Below are 18,960 nucleotides of genomic sequence, written 5' to 3'. Positions count from 1 at the left end.
TTATCATGTAGCTGAGGTCGTCTTGGTTTTGTGCAATCACTACTTAATCGTCTGCAAAGCTTAACGTATATAGGTATTCGTTCCGTACCAGTACTCCCATGCCTTCGCATTTTCTTTTCCATGTAGTCAAGGCTGTCTCTAAGTATATTTTGAATAGGGATGGAGACGTGGAACAACCCTGCAGGAGCCCTTTTGTTGTGGTGAAGTCTCCTATGATTCTTGTTTCCATTTTAATGGACACTTTATTTACAGAGCTTTTGTAGCTTCTATGAGTTCCGTCTGTATTTCTAATTTGAACATTGCCTCCCATAGTTCTGACCTTGGTACAGAGTCAGACGTCTTTCTCAGGTCCACAAATGCATATCTTTATTTTTTGCTTTTTTCTTTTCCAACAGTTGTTCCAGTGTGTATATGTGGTCTATGCATGATCTTCTTGCCGTGAAACCTGCCTGATCCTCCCGATTTTGCCTTTTATTGCTTGCTCTATCTTTTCTCGCAGTATCTTCCCATATAATCTTCCTATTGATGATATTAAGCTTATTCCTCTGTAGTTTTCGCATCGTTTTCTATTTCCTTTCTTAAATATAGATGTCATATATGCATCCGTACATTCCTTTGGGAGCTGTTCTCCATTTATGGCTTTCTGAAATATCCATTGTATCATCCGGTGTAATTTTTTTGATCCGTATTTTATAAGCTTTTATAATTATTATCAAATTATAATTTGATCCGTATTTTATATGTTTCTGTTTTATATTTCCACAATACTTTTAATAAGTTTTCTATATACAGGAAATCCACCTGAGCTTTACTTCTCTATTTTGAAAATTCATTCGGGGACATTGGCCAATAACCTACCACGTTGACCTATTCTGGATGGTAGGTAGTGGGGATATAATGAACGAATTTGCAGTTCACTCATCATATTGTTAGGATTTGAACCTAGTTTTCTTGGCCTGTCGTGCAGACAGGTGCTAAATTCCTGAAGTATGTATACATATAATCTATCAGGATCACAGTGAAGTGCTTACCCGCTCTGCAGAGGCGTATTACAGATAAGTAAATAAAATGTTTAAAGAGGAAAAACCACGATATACTTTGAGACACATTTGAAAATTTGAAAAAATATAAATGAGTGGTTAAGAAAAACGAAAGTTGAATATGCCGTCAGATTATTTGTAATTTACCTTATCCGCAGGAGAAGGCGGTTTTGCTTCTACTAAAGAAAATTCCTCCTCTTCTTCTTGATGGATCGGCTGCAATCGCTTCTCAACTTCATCCTTGTCTAACTGAAGCAATTCAGCTTTTACTTTTAAGTCCTAAAACAATAAAAAATTGGGATTAAGTTAAAAAAGTTGTGTTATATAAAAAATATAAACAATATGAACTATGTATCAAAAATTATGTTTTTGCTAACCTGTTGGTCGTCTTCTGGAACATCTAAAGAGCTGACGCTCTGTGAACGACTGCTAACAGACCCTCCTCTTGTCAATCTGCCCTCATGGACTGCTCTGTCTATATCACCCTTATCATATCCTTTACAAACTACCATGTGAATCATGTTTCCACAAGCTCTTAAAGCATTAACAGCTTCTTGATGAGTTGCACCTACAACAAAACAACACTGTAACATTAGAAAACGGATACATTCTACATTTAGATTTTTTCATCTCATTTCGAATTAAAATTTCGAAAATATCTATGTATGTAGTGAGTGTAATATGAAGATATATGTACCTAATAATGACTTTCCATTAACTTCTAATAATCTCATGCCAGCTTTGAGTCTTCCGTCTCGCCTTGCTGCCCCTACAGAGTTGATTTTCGATACGAAAATTCCTTCGTCCGATCTGTCCAGAGGATTACCGCGCTGACCCTGAAGACCACCCTTTATGTGCATGCCAAGTTTTTCATTATCTGTTTTTTCGATAAACAATTCCTGAAAAAACAAAAAATTATTCAGTTTATCTCACTCTACACTCAAAAAATGTATATTTTAATTAATCTGACATCAAAGATTGAAAACAAATTATTATTGATGCCACCGATTGTTCTACTCTTTTGACTAATTACACAAATATCTATAATCCAACCTGGATGGATTCATAAAAATTCAAATCGATCATATTTTAATTGACATAAGACATTTTACAATTTAAAGTTGCGGTTTCGTAAGAGGCTCCGTCAGCGCAAACCGACGCAGCCGACCTCGGTTCATATTTAGTGCGAATAATTATAAGTAGGCGGTTTGTTAAGTTCGGTTGTAGTCGGTGACGGAAAATTCCGCTGACGGAAAACCCCGCTGTCTTTTTTGCTGTCGGTTACATTCAAACTCAGGTAAATTTTGACATAAACCGAAATAATATTCAGTAATAAAAATAACAACAAAAGTGAGAGCGCTTGCATAAATTGTCGCCCGAGCGGCCAACCAGAGCAAAGATTGCCACTCTGGCCAGCCAATAACAGTTTTATTAACTACGTTGTTATTGGCCTTCCGACGGAAGATCACTACAGAGTTGCAAACAAGAAATGCATAAAAAGTCAGCGCATCTTCCGATCGGAATAAAGTTGGTCTAGATATTGACCCCAGCTAGACCTTGTTGGCCGAGTGCCTTTTTAACTATTTCTGCGTTTATTATTACCTGAGTGAATATTTCTTCGATTTAAGAAGACTTCGCTTCGAAGATGATTCCAAAAGCTCTTTGGTGTTTGAATAAACACGAAGCTTTGTTGGCTACAAATTATTAAAACCAACAAGAAATATAGGAATCGGTGTTGTTGACTGTTGGTCTACCTTTTGTCGAGGTTAAGAAAAGTCCGTCATGGGACTTATAATTACCTCGCGGAAGTCAGCTAACAGCTCGGAGAGAACGCTCCCTGTCCGGATAGACATCGATCTTTGAAATAGTAAACGACAGGTTGTCTTAAAGCTATTTCAGATCCTGTCGAACTGACACATCGTTCCACTATACTACCGACGGTTAGGAGTAAATAAAAGCCCCAGGTGGACTTAAAATTACTCCTCAATCGGTGGCCGAGCTGAAGAAGCACTTCGTCGCCAAAACCATTAGACAGAAATAATAAAAGCCTCGATGGGAGGATTATTTTGCGAGAGGTGGCGGTACGGAGTGAAGGGCCGTAAACAGTTAACACACTGTCAAAGTTCCTATATATCTCGAGGAGTGTGAACTTGGCCACACGTTGAGGCGTGAAGGGGCGGAATCTCTGTGAGATTCAAGGCATGCACCCTGCTCAGAATATTAGACAAATTATCCATGTAAGACAAATATATATTATTCACGTAAGAAAACTCGACCTGTTTAAAGCATTCTGCATTGGCGGTGGCCTATTGCTGACCACAGAGCCTCCGGTGAGCTTCTCGCTGACTGAGGAGTCAAATACACATAAACTCCACGAGCAAGAGGATGGGGGCGAAAAACCTTCATTTCTCCTCTAGAGCGGCGGTCGGAAGTCATCAAGAATCTCCGAATACCTCGGAGGATGGTCCGACCATACGACATAATGAATGCCTTTCGCTAAATGATTTAAAATAATTTGTTTACTTTATTGATTTTTTTTTTAAATTGTAAGATTAACTAATATCTCATCTTCTTCTTACAACAAAAGCGACCCCCAGGAGGTGTGGTGCGGTGTAATTCGATAGATTTTTAAAAAATATTGAACGCGTGTTTTCCATTTTTTTAATTCGATGTAAATTTCGCGAAACATTCGAAAATCTCGCGTCTTTTAGCACACCCTATATATACGACAACAACCATCGTCTATATGACATAAGTGAAAACAAGTGTTAAAATTGGTATATAAGTAGACACTTAGGGCAAAACTCCGTACATAATAACGGCAACGGGTTTGAAAATACACCGCGCGGCATTAAAAAGAGACCACCTAGAATTTTATGGGAATTTTTCAATAATTTTAAGTTTATGCAATTTATTCTATTGTAAATAAACTCCCACAATGCAGAAACTCTTTTAAGCACCGCCACTGGGTGCCGACAGGTCAATTAAGGGTAATAAGTTTGCAACATTAATATCAGTTTTAGGACTTTGGAGAATGTACGTGTTGTTTGTCCGTTGTTTTTCTTGGAATATGGTTGTTCTGTTTTCCAAAAATCTTTTATTAATGTACAGTTGTTGTTCACAGAGCAAACTTGTGTAATTTTTAAATTTAAAACTATGGCTGAGAGATTTGCTAGATCTGTTCAAATTGTTACTTTGATTGATAATGAAATGAGTCAAGGGAAGTGGCCAGACAGCTTGGAGTCCGTCGTTGTATGGTCTAAAATACATACCAACGATTCATAGAGACTGGATCTTACGAACGACGACCCGGATCAGGCGCGAGAAGAATCGCGACGGCCAGAGAAGACCGTCCTTTACAACGCACTTCTTTGCAAAATTGATTCTTTACGGCTAAAGCAATCTAACACCGTTTTCAAAATGCTCACGGCTGAACATTAAGCACTTCTAATATAAGAAGAAGGTTGAAGGAATTTGGTATAAGGTCTCGCTGCCCAGAAACAAGACCTTTGTTAACAGCAGCATATCGACAACGCCGACCACGAGCATTGGACGATAGAAGATTAAAAAAATGTTTTGTTTAGTGATGAGTCCAGGATGGTTTTTATGGTTCAGACGGTCGCATCAAAACGTACAGATCTCGTGTTTATTAATAGAGGAGCGTTGAATAGTAAAAATCCCGACTTTATTGTAATTTTCATAAAAAAAGAGAAAAAATTTACGATGTTAATTTTTAAAATTTCCATAAAAATCATCATTTTGAGAGAAGGTTTTTTTGACATTTTTTATTCAAAAAATGATTGCATACTGCTTTAGAACATATTTTTAAACATTACACAAACATCTAATGTCATTCAATTTCTTGTAGGGTTCTTAAAAATTAAAAAATGCCAAAAATTTTAGGTGACTTTTTAATGAAGCGCAGTATAATTTATGTAGAAAGTTGTTATTTTAACCCTTTTTAAAAATATTTTAGAGTTTAGTGAATATTTTAATTGGTTGTATACTAATAGCTGCGAAAAATAAGACCACAGCGATATTTCCACAATTTATCTTAATCATCCTAACGAGATGGGACACGCGAACAAACAATTCACCGTACATAATTTCGATTTAAATAAAGAAAGCAACAACCCACTTCTTTGGCTATTAGTAACAGAAAAAGCAATTTTCATTATGATATCGCAAACATAAAGTTGCAACGTTTCCTAGATCGTAAACATTATTTTATAGTCTATTGTGCCCTATTATTCGCCAAAACACCACGATCTTTGTCCGTTGTTAATTAATTTTAATGTTTACCGTTCACCGCAAGTGGTATAAAGGGTAATATAAGGTAAAGCAAGATTGCTGTTTTAATTACAGTGGGAAAAGCTCTGCGAAGAGGTAATGTCGTTCAAAGAGACGTGTTCCAAACTTGGTTTAGTTGTATACGAGGTGACGTCAATCTTCTGTAGTCAGGATAAGATTAAGAACCAAGAGATGATAAAAACAATTTTAAAATACTAGAAATGTTTATATACATATAAAATATTTCAAAAGAGTTTCATTTAATACTATTCGGGGAAAATACACACATATATAATAAAAATTGTAGTAATAACATCTTTGTTTCAAATTTTCTCGAATATTATGTAGCATTTCAGGGATTATTTTGTCATATTTATCACTACAACATCGATACAGAATCCCCTTTCAGCTGCGTGGAACATCTTATCACAATTTATCGAAAATGGCTACTAAAACCGTAAATAACGGGTGTAGCGTTCATAGACCTCTCCGCCGCTTACGACACTCACTCGCAGCTGACGTTGGCAACCAGGGGTCTTCTAGCGAACTTCATATTCTTTGTGGAGCTCCAGGATGGGAGGAGCAGGTGTTCTGGCCTAAACTCTTTTGAACCTCTACACTAATGACCAACCAATACCGAACGACACCATCCATTTTATATACTACGGTCAGAACCAACACTTCCCAAATCCTGCGAAAACCCTTTCATCTCCTAATATACAGGCATCCCTAAAACTGCACGGCACATGGAGAAGAACGCCGCTAGAGCCTCGAAGTACCTGGGCGTCACCTTAGATAGATATAGAGCTCTAACATAGAGATAACACTGCGCTAACACCAAAATGAAAGTCAGTGGTACAAAAGATAAAGTCAGAATTTTCCCCATTTTTGAATGTTTTCTTTGGTTGTTGACATGCTAGGGCGTCCAGTGTCATTAATATCTTCTCGCCTTCTCTGAAGAGGAGTTATATACATTATTTTGCTTAAAGTAGACTCAAACTCCACGCAAACGCATTGTCACGCAAAATTTAATACAGATTCTTTGACGCTGTTTCTTCGGTAGTACACCATAGCACATCTAACCTTTATATCTATCAAAAACAAACTAAAAATACAAAATGGCTGATAAAGTCTACATATTTCAGTGGCACGTATACCAACAAAATAAAAAAAAACAGAAATCGAATGAACCTACCAGCGAAATTTGAATGGTCAACAATTTTTTAACAAACCTCGTACTTCTATGGTCAACCAGAATGGAAGAATCAATAAATAACTCGTGATTGTAAAATTACGGTTCTGATTTTATTCGAACATCTATAAGTCCCGTAAATGAATTGTAGCAGTTACACTCAACGCATCTGTTTTACAATTTGGGAGAATGATACATGGGAATGTACAATGAGAATACAGTGGCGTTTCAAAAAGACGGCATTGCAACAATTATTTGTGTTACAATTTTAATATGATTTGCTATAATGATCTTTTCTTCCCTGCAGGATTTTCTCTAATTGGAGATCATTGAAAATTATTATTGCTATTTTAATCCCATTAGAAGCAGTTGATTTCTCAACTAGAAGATTCCATGTGTTCCTTTCATAAATCTTCCTTTGCATAATCAATCTAAATACAGTACATAGAATGAAACATGGCTGGCTGGCATAAGTACCGCCCCATAATCGCGCAAATAATTCGCACCGTTAAAAAAACTTTTTTTACATTCTATTGTGCTCAAGTGATAATAATACTACAACAATGTCTCCAATACATGGAGGAAGAAAAAACTTCAGCTTAAAATTCCTATTAATAGGATGTATGATTGAGTCATTACTGCGACCGGTTTTTTCGAAAGAAATATCCGAAAAATTGTCAAGGAAAAAACATGAAATAGTTATAGGTAACAATTATTCTTTATTATCGCCCACAAAACTAAACATGGAAAACAACTTAAAAACGACTTAGACAACGCAGACAAATTAATTTCTAACTTGCTTCCAAAATCTGTGCTAGTAATTGACAATGCTGTTTCTCATATTGTTCAAAAAGATTAAGCACCAAATATGATAGACTGATTAACGTCTAAAAATATTTACTTCAACATACCTAGTATGATAAAGTTTGTTTTATATTATACTGTTAAACTCAATAAGTCAACATTTAAAACTATTGAAATATATATTTTAACACAACATGGCCATGCAATTTTGCGATTGCCTCGTTACCACCTCTTTACTGACATCTCTCAAACAATATTTGGCACAAACTACATATTTTAATATTAGAAATGTTCAACAGTTTGTTATGTGATAACTTTTTGATGAGTTTACATTTACACAATAACAGATACTATTATAATTGATTTAGATGGTGACTCCGAATAGGAAAGTGAAGAGGATATCGAGGATAGTGAAATTGAATAGAAAATTCTATATATAAATTATATTTGACCTAAATATTTGTAATAAAATAGCCAAAGAACTATATTTTAAGATAAATAATCGATGATTTCTAAATTTGTTTTATTCTATGCCTTAATCCTACCCAAAGTAGCGATTCGCATAACAATTTTCACATTTCTTTTCTTTTCTTAACAGCCATGTCTCAACCTGTATATATGTGTAATGCATATTTGTCCCCCTTAACTTCTTCTTTAAGTTCCATCTTCCATTGAAGGTTGGAAATCATCATGGCTATGCGGACGTTGTTGACTGCCGCTCTAAATAGTTCTGCACTACTGCATTCAAATCATTCCCTCAAGTTGTTAAGCCACGATATTCTTCGTCTTCCCCTATTTCGCTTTCCTCGAATTTTGTCTTGCATAATAAGCTGCAATAATGAGTATCTTTGCCCTCTCAAAACATGGCCTAAGTAGTTAAGTTTTCTTCTTTTGATAGTCAATATTATTTCAGCTTCATTTCCTATTCTTCTCGACCCCTTGACTGGTCATACAGTTCCCTTGATTGTATGACCCAAATATTGAAATTTCCTAATTTTAATACTTTTTGAATTCACATAGTCTTTGATTACTGTAACATCTATATTCGTTCCTCTATCCGTGCATTATGACTGCGTATTTTTCTACAGCAACATTTCTCAAAGTAGTTTTGTTTTTTGAATTCTCCGTATTTTCCAATCATGTATCAGTGTGGAGAAAACGTAGCATCGTTGCATTAGGTATGTATGTTAAGGTTGCAAATTCTTCAGTTTTAATAACATGTTTCCTGCAGTTTTTATTCTAGATTTAATAGTAATTAATCTAATTTAATAATTGGTATAATAATTGTAAACAAACAATGAAAATTATAAATTATAGGAAATAATAATAAAAATATCTATATACGAAAAACAGTAAAAGCAATTCCTAAAAAAAAACACATTCAAACAGACAGAAATAAACAATATCTACGTTAATTATTGAAGTAATTGTTTTAACTTACCCTTGGACTAACGTATGAGATCATAAGTTGCTTGTAAAAAATAATATTAACATATTAATTTTTAACAGACCCAAATTAATTTTTAAAAGACCCAACTATATTGATAATTATAACTTATAACAAATAGCATGCTATTTTTTTTTAGATAAAAATAACTTGTGTAGACTGGAAGACACGAAATAGAAATCAGTTTTCAGGAAGTAGAGATAGCCATAACTTCGCTCAAAAATAGAAAGTCACCAGGACCAGACAGAATAACCAACGAGCTTCTAAAACACGGGCGGGATCTTTTAATGACACAATGTGGAAGAACGAACACCTAACAAGACACAAAAACAAGAATCTATAAAGCAGAAAGACAAGACATAACACATCTAAAATAAGACGACTACTAGAAACAACAGAGATGAAAATACTCGACGAATATCAGGGAAAAGTCTGTTGGATAGGGAGAGAAGTGAAAACATAAGAAAAGCATGCAATATAGAAGGCATCAATGGATGAGTGACGAAACGGAAACAGGAACGAAACGAATACATTAGTAGAATGGCAGAGGATAGTATAGTACGAATAGCACGAGCTAAGTCACCAAATGGACGAAGAAGTATTGGCAGACCAAGAAAAAAATGGTCGACAATTTAAACAATTTAGGAGGCCAATATTGAAGAAGAAACAGGCTGTAAAGCCTACATACAAGAAGGAAGAAGAAGAAGAAGAAGAAGAAGAAGAAGACTGGAATACAGATTTTTTAAATTTCATTGTAACTTCCTATTGTAATCTTATTTTTAAAATTACGCTATCTTGGCAGTAATTTTATACGATCGTTTGGAAAAGATATTTATTTGAAACGACAATGGAGAAAGGCCAGTAAAATGGTATTGAGCATTAATGAAGACAAAACAAAATACATGTGTGTTACAAGACAAGTGAATAAGACACTTGATAGAATAGGGCAAACTGTGTCAATAGGAGACAATTTTGAAAGAGTTAGAAAATTTAAATATTTGGAAGCAATAATAACAATTAGTAAAGATGCACAAGCTATAAATGACGGAGCAATAATACATATCACCCAAGAATAGGGTTTTAAACGCCATGACGTTAGCAGTAAACCCGAGGGACTGTAAAGTTTAATGATGATAATGATAAATCACAGACGATAAAAACACACAAGGAGAAATTACAGCTAGAATCATTGCAGGCAACAAATGCATTCTATAATAAACACCCTTAAATCAAAAGATGTTTCAACAAATTCATAAAAATATCTGCTGTAAGGGCCTTTTCAGCTTTAATTAGTACAGTAGAAAGATGGGTTGCTGAATTTAAACGTGGTCGTACAAGCCTTGAAGACGATCCACGTCAAGGATGCTCAAAAAAAAACCAACACCATTATCGTAGAAAAATACAGGATATCGTATTGGAAAATCCTCGAGTGACTGAAAGAGATTTAGTGGAAGCCCTAGGCATTTCATTGGGCAGCGTAAGCAATATTTTGATTTAAGTATTGGGTTTTAAACCACTGTGTTCACAATGAGTGCTGCATTCACTAACAATTAAAAACAACGTAAAATAACTAATAAAAAGTTTTATTTACCTGATAACCTTCGGGCAATGGATCGTGCCTGATTGTAAGCGAAATTTGGTCTCCAGGTCTTAGAAGCTCCATGACGGCCTCTTGATGGGTAGCATGAGTCACGTCTGTGCCATTGACTTTTAAAATCCGGTCGCCAACTTTGAGTTTACCACTTTTAGCAGCTATACCACCAGGAACCAACTACAATAAAAAATCATTTTTAGTAAGCCATTTCCTTGTGGCGTTTTATTTTTGTAGTTAATATAACAGTAGAATTGAAGCTACTTTCCTTACGCTTTCGTCTTTCCAATAACAGCTGGTTTCAAAATACGTTTGCAAGTTTCGAAAATTAACCTAATTTTAACTTTTATTATTATTTTGAAACGACTTTTGATGAAACAGAAACATGATGTAGCTTCAATTTTACAAAAGGGATTATCTTCCTTTCTATAATAATTAAAAAATATATTTATCCAATATCAAAATTAACCAAAACCGAATAAAAATAAATCAAACAAAATATAGTGAGTCTAAAGTGTACCTAGATTCAGTATTGTTGGCAATCTCATCATGAGATTGACGCCTAAAAACGCTACTTGTAACATTACTCACAAATTTGCATTAAAAACCCTTACAAAATCCAACTATTGCAAGAATTGAAGTCTCACAATCACCCAGCGTGAGTATATTCGGCAAATGGGTCTAAAAGAAAATTGCTGCCGATCTTATTTTCAGAAGAATATTCTGTTCAGCGATGAAGTAACTGAAGTTTGTTTACGTATTGAGAAGTGTTGTTTCGTGTGTGTTGTTTAATAGAAAATAGAAAACACTATTATACATATTTTTGTATATACATATACATATTTTAATATGTACCTTAAAAAAAGTATAACAATATAAAAAAGTATAAATATATAAATAATAGTAATAAAAGAATAATACTGTTATACATATTTTAATACCTTAAAAAATCGATAAAAAGTAATCGAAATCGACTGATTTTCATCTCTATTTTGAAATAAACTCTCAAATACTTTTAAAATTTGTTACAAAAAAACAAATCGATATTTTTGACTTAAGACCTTTTTACTTATCAGTACGGAATTGATATATGGGTTATATTAAATTTTACAGAAAAAATACAATTTACACAAAACAGATCTACTTAAAAACCATTACTTAGTTTTAATAATTACTTTGTTTCTCAGTGTAACTATAACTTTACTACTGTTTTGAACGATTTCTTCATTACTTTTTTTAGTGTACTGAGTAGTTTAACTGTCATTCTCCCTCCGAAATTTCTGTTCTACGAACATCAAAGGTACCGCCAAAGGTTTTCGCTTCTTGTTGAGTGGTGTATTCTGTGGTCATATTAAAAAATAATGATGAAATAATCAAAAATTAAACAATGCAGTTGATATGACACGGACAGATTAAAAAGTAATGTCAAGACAAATTTGGCACAATCGACAAGAAGAAGCGCTGGAATCTCGTATCCAGGAAGAAAATCCACAAAGATAATCTTAAAAATATTATAAAAGAAAATAATTAGTATATTTTCATAAATGAACTTACGTTAGTGTGAGTTTACATTAATTGTTTTTTTATTAACTCCAATTAAAAATACAATGTATAATACAACATTATAACAGTTTATTTTGAAAGCGTTGGAGGATTGCAAGATTATAATTATTGTTAGCGGTGCCCCATAGCTGAACACTATATATGCAGATGGGCTTGATGATCGCCTTGCATATAAGCAGTTTATTATCAGATGTTAGGTATTTTGTCTCGTTTGCCTTACTTTATTGCTTGCCATTGAGTGTGACTAGTGGGCATTCATCTCGTTTCCTTGTGAAGGTTACATCTGTTGACTTGGTCTCATTTACTCTAGTTCGCCATTTTTTTAGCCAAATTTCTATTTTATTTAGTTTTTTTTTGTATTGCGGCGTCGTCTGCAAAAGTAGCAACTTGTGTGTTGCTGCTGGATGGGAGGTTGCAGTGTACATTAGGAATAAAATAGATCCTAGTAGACTTCCTTGCAGTACACCTGCTCTAATAGGGTGGAGCTGAGTGTATTCATCGTGCTACTTTACCAGAAAGTGTGTATCTGATTTTATAAGTGGAAAGAAAGGATATGGCAATTGTTTCTTTATCTTATAAAGTAGGCCTTAATAACAAACCTTATCGAAGGCTTGACTGACGTCTAAGAAGGCCGCTGAAAGGTAGGATTTACTTTCCAGCGCATGGGAGATTTGTTTTACTATTCTGTGGACCTGTTCAATTGTCCCATGCTTAACCTGAAGCCGAATTGGTGGTCCGGAATAAGTTTAGTTTTTTCTAAGTGGAATCAATTTTATCAATAGAAGCTTTTCAAATACATTTGATAGAATCTGCAACAAACTTATAGGTCTATATGATTTTAGCTCTTCTGGTTTTTTTAGGTTTTGGTGTCAAGACAATCTGTGAAATTTTTCATTGGCTCGAAAAGTAGCCTGTTCTGATGATGGCGTTGAAAATGCGTTGCAGATATTTGTACATTCTTGCAATAACTTGCCTGTTACCAGATCAAACCCTGGGGCTCTTTTTGGGTTTATATTTTTCACAATTATATTTCTCACTTCGGTAAGCGTGAAGTTTCTAATCAGTAAGTCTAGTTGCAGAGGGGCATATAAGTAATTATGAATAGCGCTAGGATTGTCGTTGAGATCTGGTTCGTTCGGTTCAAAAACTTTTACTAGGTGTTCAGCAAAGGCTACAGCTTTTTCTTTGTTATCTCTGGCCCATTTACCCTGCATGTCTCTTATTGAAGGACAATATTGTTGTGGTTGTTTTGGCTTTTTTGCTTTGTTCCAAAGTGAGTAGTCTTTATCTTCAGAGGCTGCAAGAGAACCTAGGTAATCCTGAATACCTTTGTTTTTGATATTATTTAGTGACTTTGTTAGATCTTAGGTACCTCTGTCTAGTTTTGCTTTATCGCGTGCGTATCTCGATATCTGCCATTCTTTTCGTAGCTGCGTTTTCTCTAGTATTTTTGGTTTAACTGTGGTGTCAAGATTTTTCCGGGTTTTATCAGTTTACATTAAATTTCAAAAAATTATGGCAACCAAATATTTTGCCAATTAATAACCAGGAATTATTTCAGATGCAATTTTCTATTGCCAATTAATAGATTTAATAAGATTTAAGATTTAATAAGAATTATTTCAGATGCAATTCCATTTGTTGTTTAGATGAAAAGATATTGGAAGTTCATCAATTCGCTACATTCATTTATAGCGTATGTGATCGGAAGCAAAGAACATACGCGCAAGAAGAAAAATTTTACTTACATGTGAGATGAAAATGCCTGGTTCCTTGGATCCGAATGGAATACTGGAATGATCTGTACCTCCTATAATACTGAAACCTAAGGATCCTCCTAATTTACTTAACGTAACATCCTGAAAATACAAAAAGTAAATTATCAAATATGTGTCCAAAAGTAAATTCTTGCCTATAAAATAATATAGCAACAAATTTCTCAAAATATTTATATTGTATTCATTAACAGTGATTTAACTATAATCATAGAGGGGTCTTTTGTTTTATACACCAAGTTACAATGTATGTTCTTCGTTTTTCCTGATCTATCTAGTCTTAGATACAGATGATATACTGAATGTATTTTCTACCTGTGAGTTTCGCGTTTCACTCCTACTTTTTCCACAAACACAACTAACAAAACATTTCGTATTTGATGATTAACATTGCAACGTTAAACGTACTGTAAAATATTATCTATCCATTAGTGGACACAATGTTTTTGTTTCTATTACTTCTCCGTGTAGTGGTTTTTCTTTGGTTATCTTGTTTCAGTATTTTTCTTAAGATTATATTATTCCAACTAATATAAGGTCTTTCTCTTCCTATATTGGATTATCAATATATTATTAGAATAAAATCTAGATATCAGAAGACATTATTTGTGAATATTTTATGGTCTGTATTTTATGGTTACTGTATTTTTTTCTTTTACTATGTCTATTCAGGTACTAAATTGGGATTATGCACTTTATAGTTCATATAATACATGGTCCATTCCATTTACTTTCTTTTGTACTTTAATTAAATTGTTCCAATTTGTTTTTGTATCCACACATGTTCACTGCAGTTGCAAAGTTAAAGGTTTGTTTCGGAATGAATACTATCATTTTTTTATTTCATCCAAAGTTACTCCTTTACAGTTGTTTTAATGTTCCCTCTTCATCAAGTTTATTATTATTTCTTCGTCGTACGATGTTATACTAGGTGATTCGCATTTTAAAGATACATAAATCTTCATTTTCTTTTAGATAGATATATTTGCGACTTACTGACGTTGGTTTCGTAACTTGGTACATAAATTAATAATATCGTTCGAACTATTAAGATTTATCTACTCTCATCAGTGACATTTTCGTATTTCTGTGTATCACATTTTGCCCGTTCTACAAGTTTGCAATATTTGCTAGAATGGGAGAATTGGAAAATAATTTGAAACAAAATCAAGTTGAAGTTTTTCAAATGCACGTTATTAACTCTTACATTGGTGGTACTATTTACATACATTTCTTGTAATAAATACATTAGATATTCTCGAATACATATTTCCCTAAGTATATGCCTAAGATGCACAAAATAGACTTATTTATGCAGAATCTCCTAAGATAAAGAGAAACTACTGAGAATAGTGAGCGAACCCGCAATGAAGCTCAGCCAGATCCGAAAAAGATCCTGTGGGCCAGCACGAGCTGCGTAGCGACGTACCTCTCTCTCTCTCTCTTGTCATTTCCCCATTACTGAGGATCGTGATTTCTTCCAATATTCCTAACAATTTTTCTCCATTGGTCTCGATCTTCAGCTGCTCTGAGAGCTTCGCAGAATAAGTTTCCAGCTGAATTCTTAATTTGGTCGGACAATCTAGTTGGTGATCGTCCTCTTGATCTTCTCCCCGAAACGTTTTCAGTTCCCCAAACACATCATCTTTGTCTAACACCTCTCTCGGTCTTGAATTGGTTTGAGAACTTCTGATCTAGTCGTACTGTTGCTTAATCGTAGATTTTTAATAAGTGTCACCAGGTGCATTGGTGTGCCCATTTCTATTAAAACGGACCACAGATTTATCCAACTTACACAATCAAATGCCTTTTGGTAGTCAACGAAGCAAATAATCATAGGTACTTGAAATTCTCTAGACTTTTCAATGAGTTGTCTCAAGCTCAGGATTTGTTTCCGTGCACCTTTACCCTTTACAAACCCGGCTTGTTCCTGAGGTATTTGGTAATGTAGATAGGTTTTTAATCTGTTTTTGATGATATGCAACAAGATTTTACTAGCATGTATTATTAGTGACAGTGTGCGGTAGTTTTCACATCTACTCGTAGTTCCTTTTTTGTGTAGCGAGATATAAATTGAGGTACACCAATCAGATGGCCATTTTCCTGAATTCAAACAGCAACAAAGATAGAATGGATGATATGTAATCCTTTGTTACATAGTAACTGTAATATTTCACCTGGTATTGAATCAATGCCTGGGGATTTATTTCTCTTTAGCGATTTAATTGTATCTTTGACTTCGCAGTAGGTTCTCTAGGGTAGTCAGAGGGCCACTGATTTTCGACGTAAAGGTTTAAGTAAAGTGCTTAAAACCTATCCCAAAGCTACAAACATTGATGTAGGGTATACACAAAACATCTTTCAGGTCTACGCGATCCAACGACCCCTTTATCTACAACATACAATTCCATATTCCCTGCTAAACCTTTGCCTTCAAGCTTCATCAGAAGGATACCTGTAAATAGACTTTAGAATATATCGAAAGTGATCTGAACCAAGACCAAGTGAATACGAAACGTCACTGATGAGATACGATAGGCCTTTATACAACAGCTTTTCTTTGTATACAATATAACTACCGATTCAGAAAGAAAATATACGCAATAAATATGACTTGTTACCAAACAACTAAAAAAGTAATTATTGTAAAATAAATCCAAATTTCTGTTTATAATAATTTGTAAGTATATACTCAAGAAATATACGTAGCTTAGTTTACTGAATACGGTGCCAAAGGATTAAAGTCCTAAAACTAACTATATTCTAAGTAGAACCAAATTTCAGAGTTCAGCTGGTGGCAATGATTTATCGTGTAAATTCTTGTAATACTATTATAATATAATAATCGTTATATAAATAAAGTGCTACCTTAAAATAGTGAAGATGACTTATTACTCTTTACAAATTATAACGCTACTGTATTTTTTAAATTAGAGACCAGAAGACAAGTTTATAAAATAATAGGAATAACTATTAATATTTCATTGATTAAAATAGAAATGTTCTCAATTATTTGTACTCTTTCATCAATTTGGCAGGACTATTTGAGACTCTATCGGTCGTCTTGGCTCTTTTGAGGCAGTCAAATTCCATATCATTAGATGTATTTATTTTCTAATATGTTCATTATTACAGCTCCGGTCATTCATTCTTCATAGTAACAAATCGTCTTCCTAAATTGTAGTGTTAAATTTTATAGCGGTTATATTAAATTGGTGCAACATACGTTGTAAATCAGCTTCACTTTGATAGAGTAGTATTGCGTCGTCTGCATAACGGATTATTTTAAGTTGTTCTTCTCCCATTTGGTATTCTTTTTTAGTTCTTACTTTTTTTTCATCCATGATCAGGTTGAACAATAGAGAACTCGGGGGATCTCCCTGTATTATCCCATTGCCAGCTTGAATGGGGTCAGTTAGTTCTTCTTCTACTTTTACTTTTATTGCATAGTTGTGGTAGATATTTTCGATCGTTTTCATTATTCCTAGAGGTATCTCTCTTGGGTACAATAGGTGGATAACGTCTTTTAATTTTACCCTGTTAAATGCCTTCTTAAGGTGCACGAAACATAAATATGCCGGTTTGTTGTATTCTAATGATTTCTCTTGATCTTCTTCTTCTTAGGGTGTCTGTCCGTTCCGAACGTTGGCGATCATTCTGGCTATGATGACTTTGTTGGTTGCTATATGGAATAGCTGTGTTGAGGTCTTTATGTACCATGTTCTCAGGTTAGCAAGCCGGGATATTCTTCTTCCCTTTTTCTCTTTTTCCTTAAATATTACCTTGCATCTGCCTTGATTTCTCATTATATGTACCAAGTACTACAGCTTACGGCCCTTCGCGATGTTAACCAAATCCGCTATTGTGTTCATCCTCCGTAGTACTTCTTCATTGGTGACTTTGTCCATAGTATATTCAGGATCCTTCTGTATAACCATAGCTCAAAAGCCCAAAGTTTTGATAGAGTTTCCGCCTTCAATGTCCACGTTTCTACTCTGTACAGAAGCACTGAGTACACTTAACATTTAAAGAGCCTTATTTTTGTTTCTAGGGAGAGGTCATGGCTCTTGAACACAGAGCTCATAGTCAAGAATGCATTTTTTGCCTTTCCGATGCAACATTTAATCTCTTGAGTATTGTTCCACGACTCATTGATTATAGTTCCAAAGTAGTTGTATTGTGAGACACGTTCAATTCTCATTTGGTTCACATACAGATTTGCTCCAGTTATGTTTTCGTTGCTAATGATCATTAGCTTGGTTTTGCTGGTGTTAATATTCAGTCCATATGCTCTACTTGTTTCCGTTATTTTGTTCATTTAGTTTTGCAGCCCTTCTATGGTATTGGAAAACACTATTATATCATCTGCATACCGCAGGTTATTGAGATTTACTCCATTCATTGAGATGCCTTCATCAATATCTTTTAGAGACTCTTCAAAAATGTGTTCAGAGTACAGATTGAATATCAGTGGTAAAATTATGCAGCTCTGTTCCACTCTCCTGAAGATTATGACCTGATCTGTATATTTTCCATCTATTCGGAGCACCGCTGATTGATTCCAATACAGGTTAGCTATTATTTTTAGGTCTCTTCCGTCGATTCCTCTCCTCTTCAGCACTTCCATCATTTGTTCATGCCTGACTCTATCGAAAGCCTCTCTACATTTCTGAAACAATACCTGCACGCTAAATAAAGCTTTTCCGTACCAACGGCGTTTACAAATCCAAACTGATTTGGCGCAATTTGTTCCTCACATTTTCGGTAAATTCTTTTGGGAGGACTTATAAAAACAGCTTCAGCAGATGGCTCATTAGGCTTATGGTCCTATAGTCTTCACAAACTTTTGCTCCTGGTTTTTTGGGCAATGGTACGAACTTTGATTTCAGCCACTCTACTGGTATTTTTCCTACCTTGTAGTTATTATTTTTATTTGTTTTGCATCTAATAGCTTCAGCAGTCCTGCAGGAATTTCATCAAGTCCCGGTGCCTTCCTATCCTTCATTTATCTGACGGCTGCCGTTATTTCTTCTGGTAGGATTTCGGGACCTGAATTTTCTTCAATGGTGGGTTCTTGTATTGTTCTAAGGTCGTGGAAAAGTTTCTCCAAGTATTCTTCTCATACTTTCTTTTTATATTCCTTGGTTATGGCAAGATTGCCTTTATCATCTGTTTTTTTCCGCTGTTGCGTTTTCAGAACTTTCCAGCTATTTCCTTCACTTTTCGATGGACATTGAAGTTATCATATCGACTCTGAT

General features: G+C 34.5%; 1 protein-coding gene across 7 annotated transcripts in view; it reads right to left on the bottom strand.

The window, feature by feature from the left end:
* Positions 1-18,960, bottom strand: part of scrib (scribble planar cell polarity protein) — a 417,253-nt gene that overhangs the window by 39,856 nt on the left and 358,437 nt on the right. For all 7 annotated transcript variants that reach the window (XR_011950110.1, XM_072523901.1, XM_072523904.1 and 4 more), the window contains 5 exons: positions 13,676-13,786; positions 10,365-10,544; positions 1,738-1,939; positions 1,418-1,608; positions 1,188-1,319 (listed from right to left, as the gene is read on the bottom strand). Coding sequence is in view for 6 of the 7 variants with exons in the window: in XM_072523901.1 (XP_072380002.1) it covers positions 1,188-1,319; positions 1,418-1,608; positions 1,738-1,939; positions 10,365-10,544; positions 13,676-13,786 (816 nt within the window). In the remaining variant the exon portion in view is untranslated. The remainder of the gene's footprint in view (positions 1-1,187; positions 1,320-1,417; positions 1,609-1,737; positions 1,940-10,364; positions 10,545-13,675; positions 13,787-18,960) is intronic.

This window comes from Diabrotica undecimpunctata, chromosome 2 (assembly GCF_040954645.1).
Source record: "Diabrotica undecimpunctata isolate CICGRU chromosome 2, icDiaUnde3, whole genome shotgun sequence".
Taxonomy (NCBI): domain Eukaryota; kingdom Metazoa; phylum Arthropoda; class Insecta; order Coleoptera; family Chrysomelidae; genus Diabrotica; species Diabrotica undecimpunctata.
This window is presented reverse-complemented; position numbering and strand designations above follow the sequence as displayed.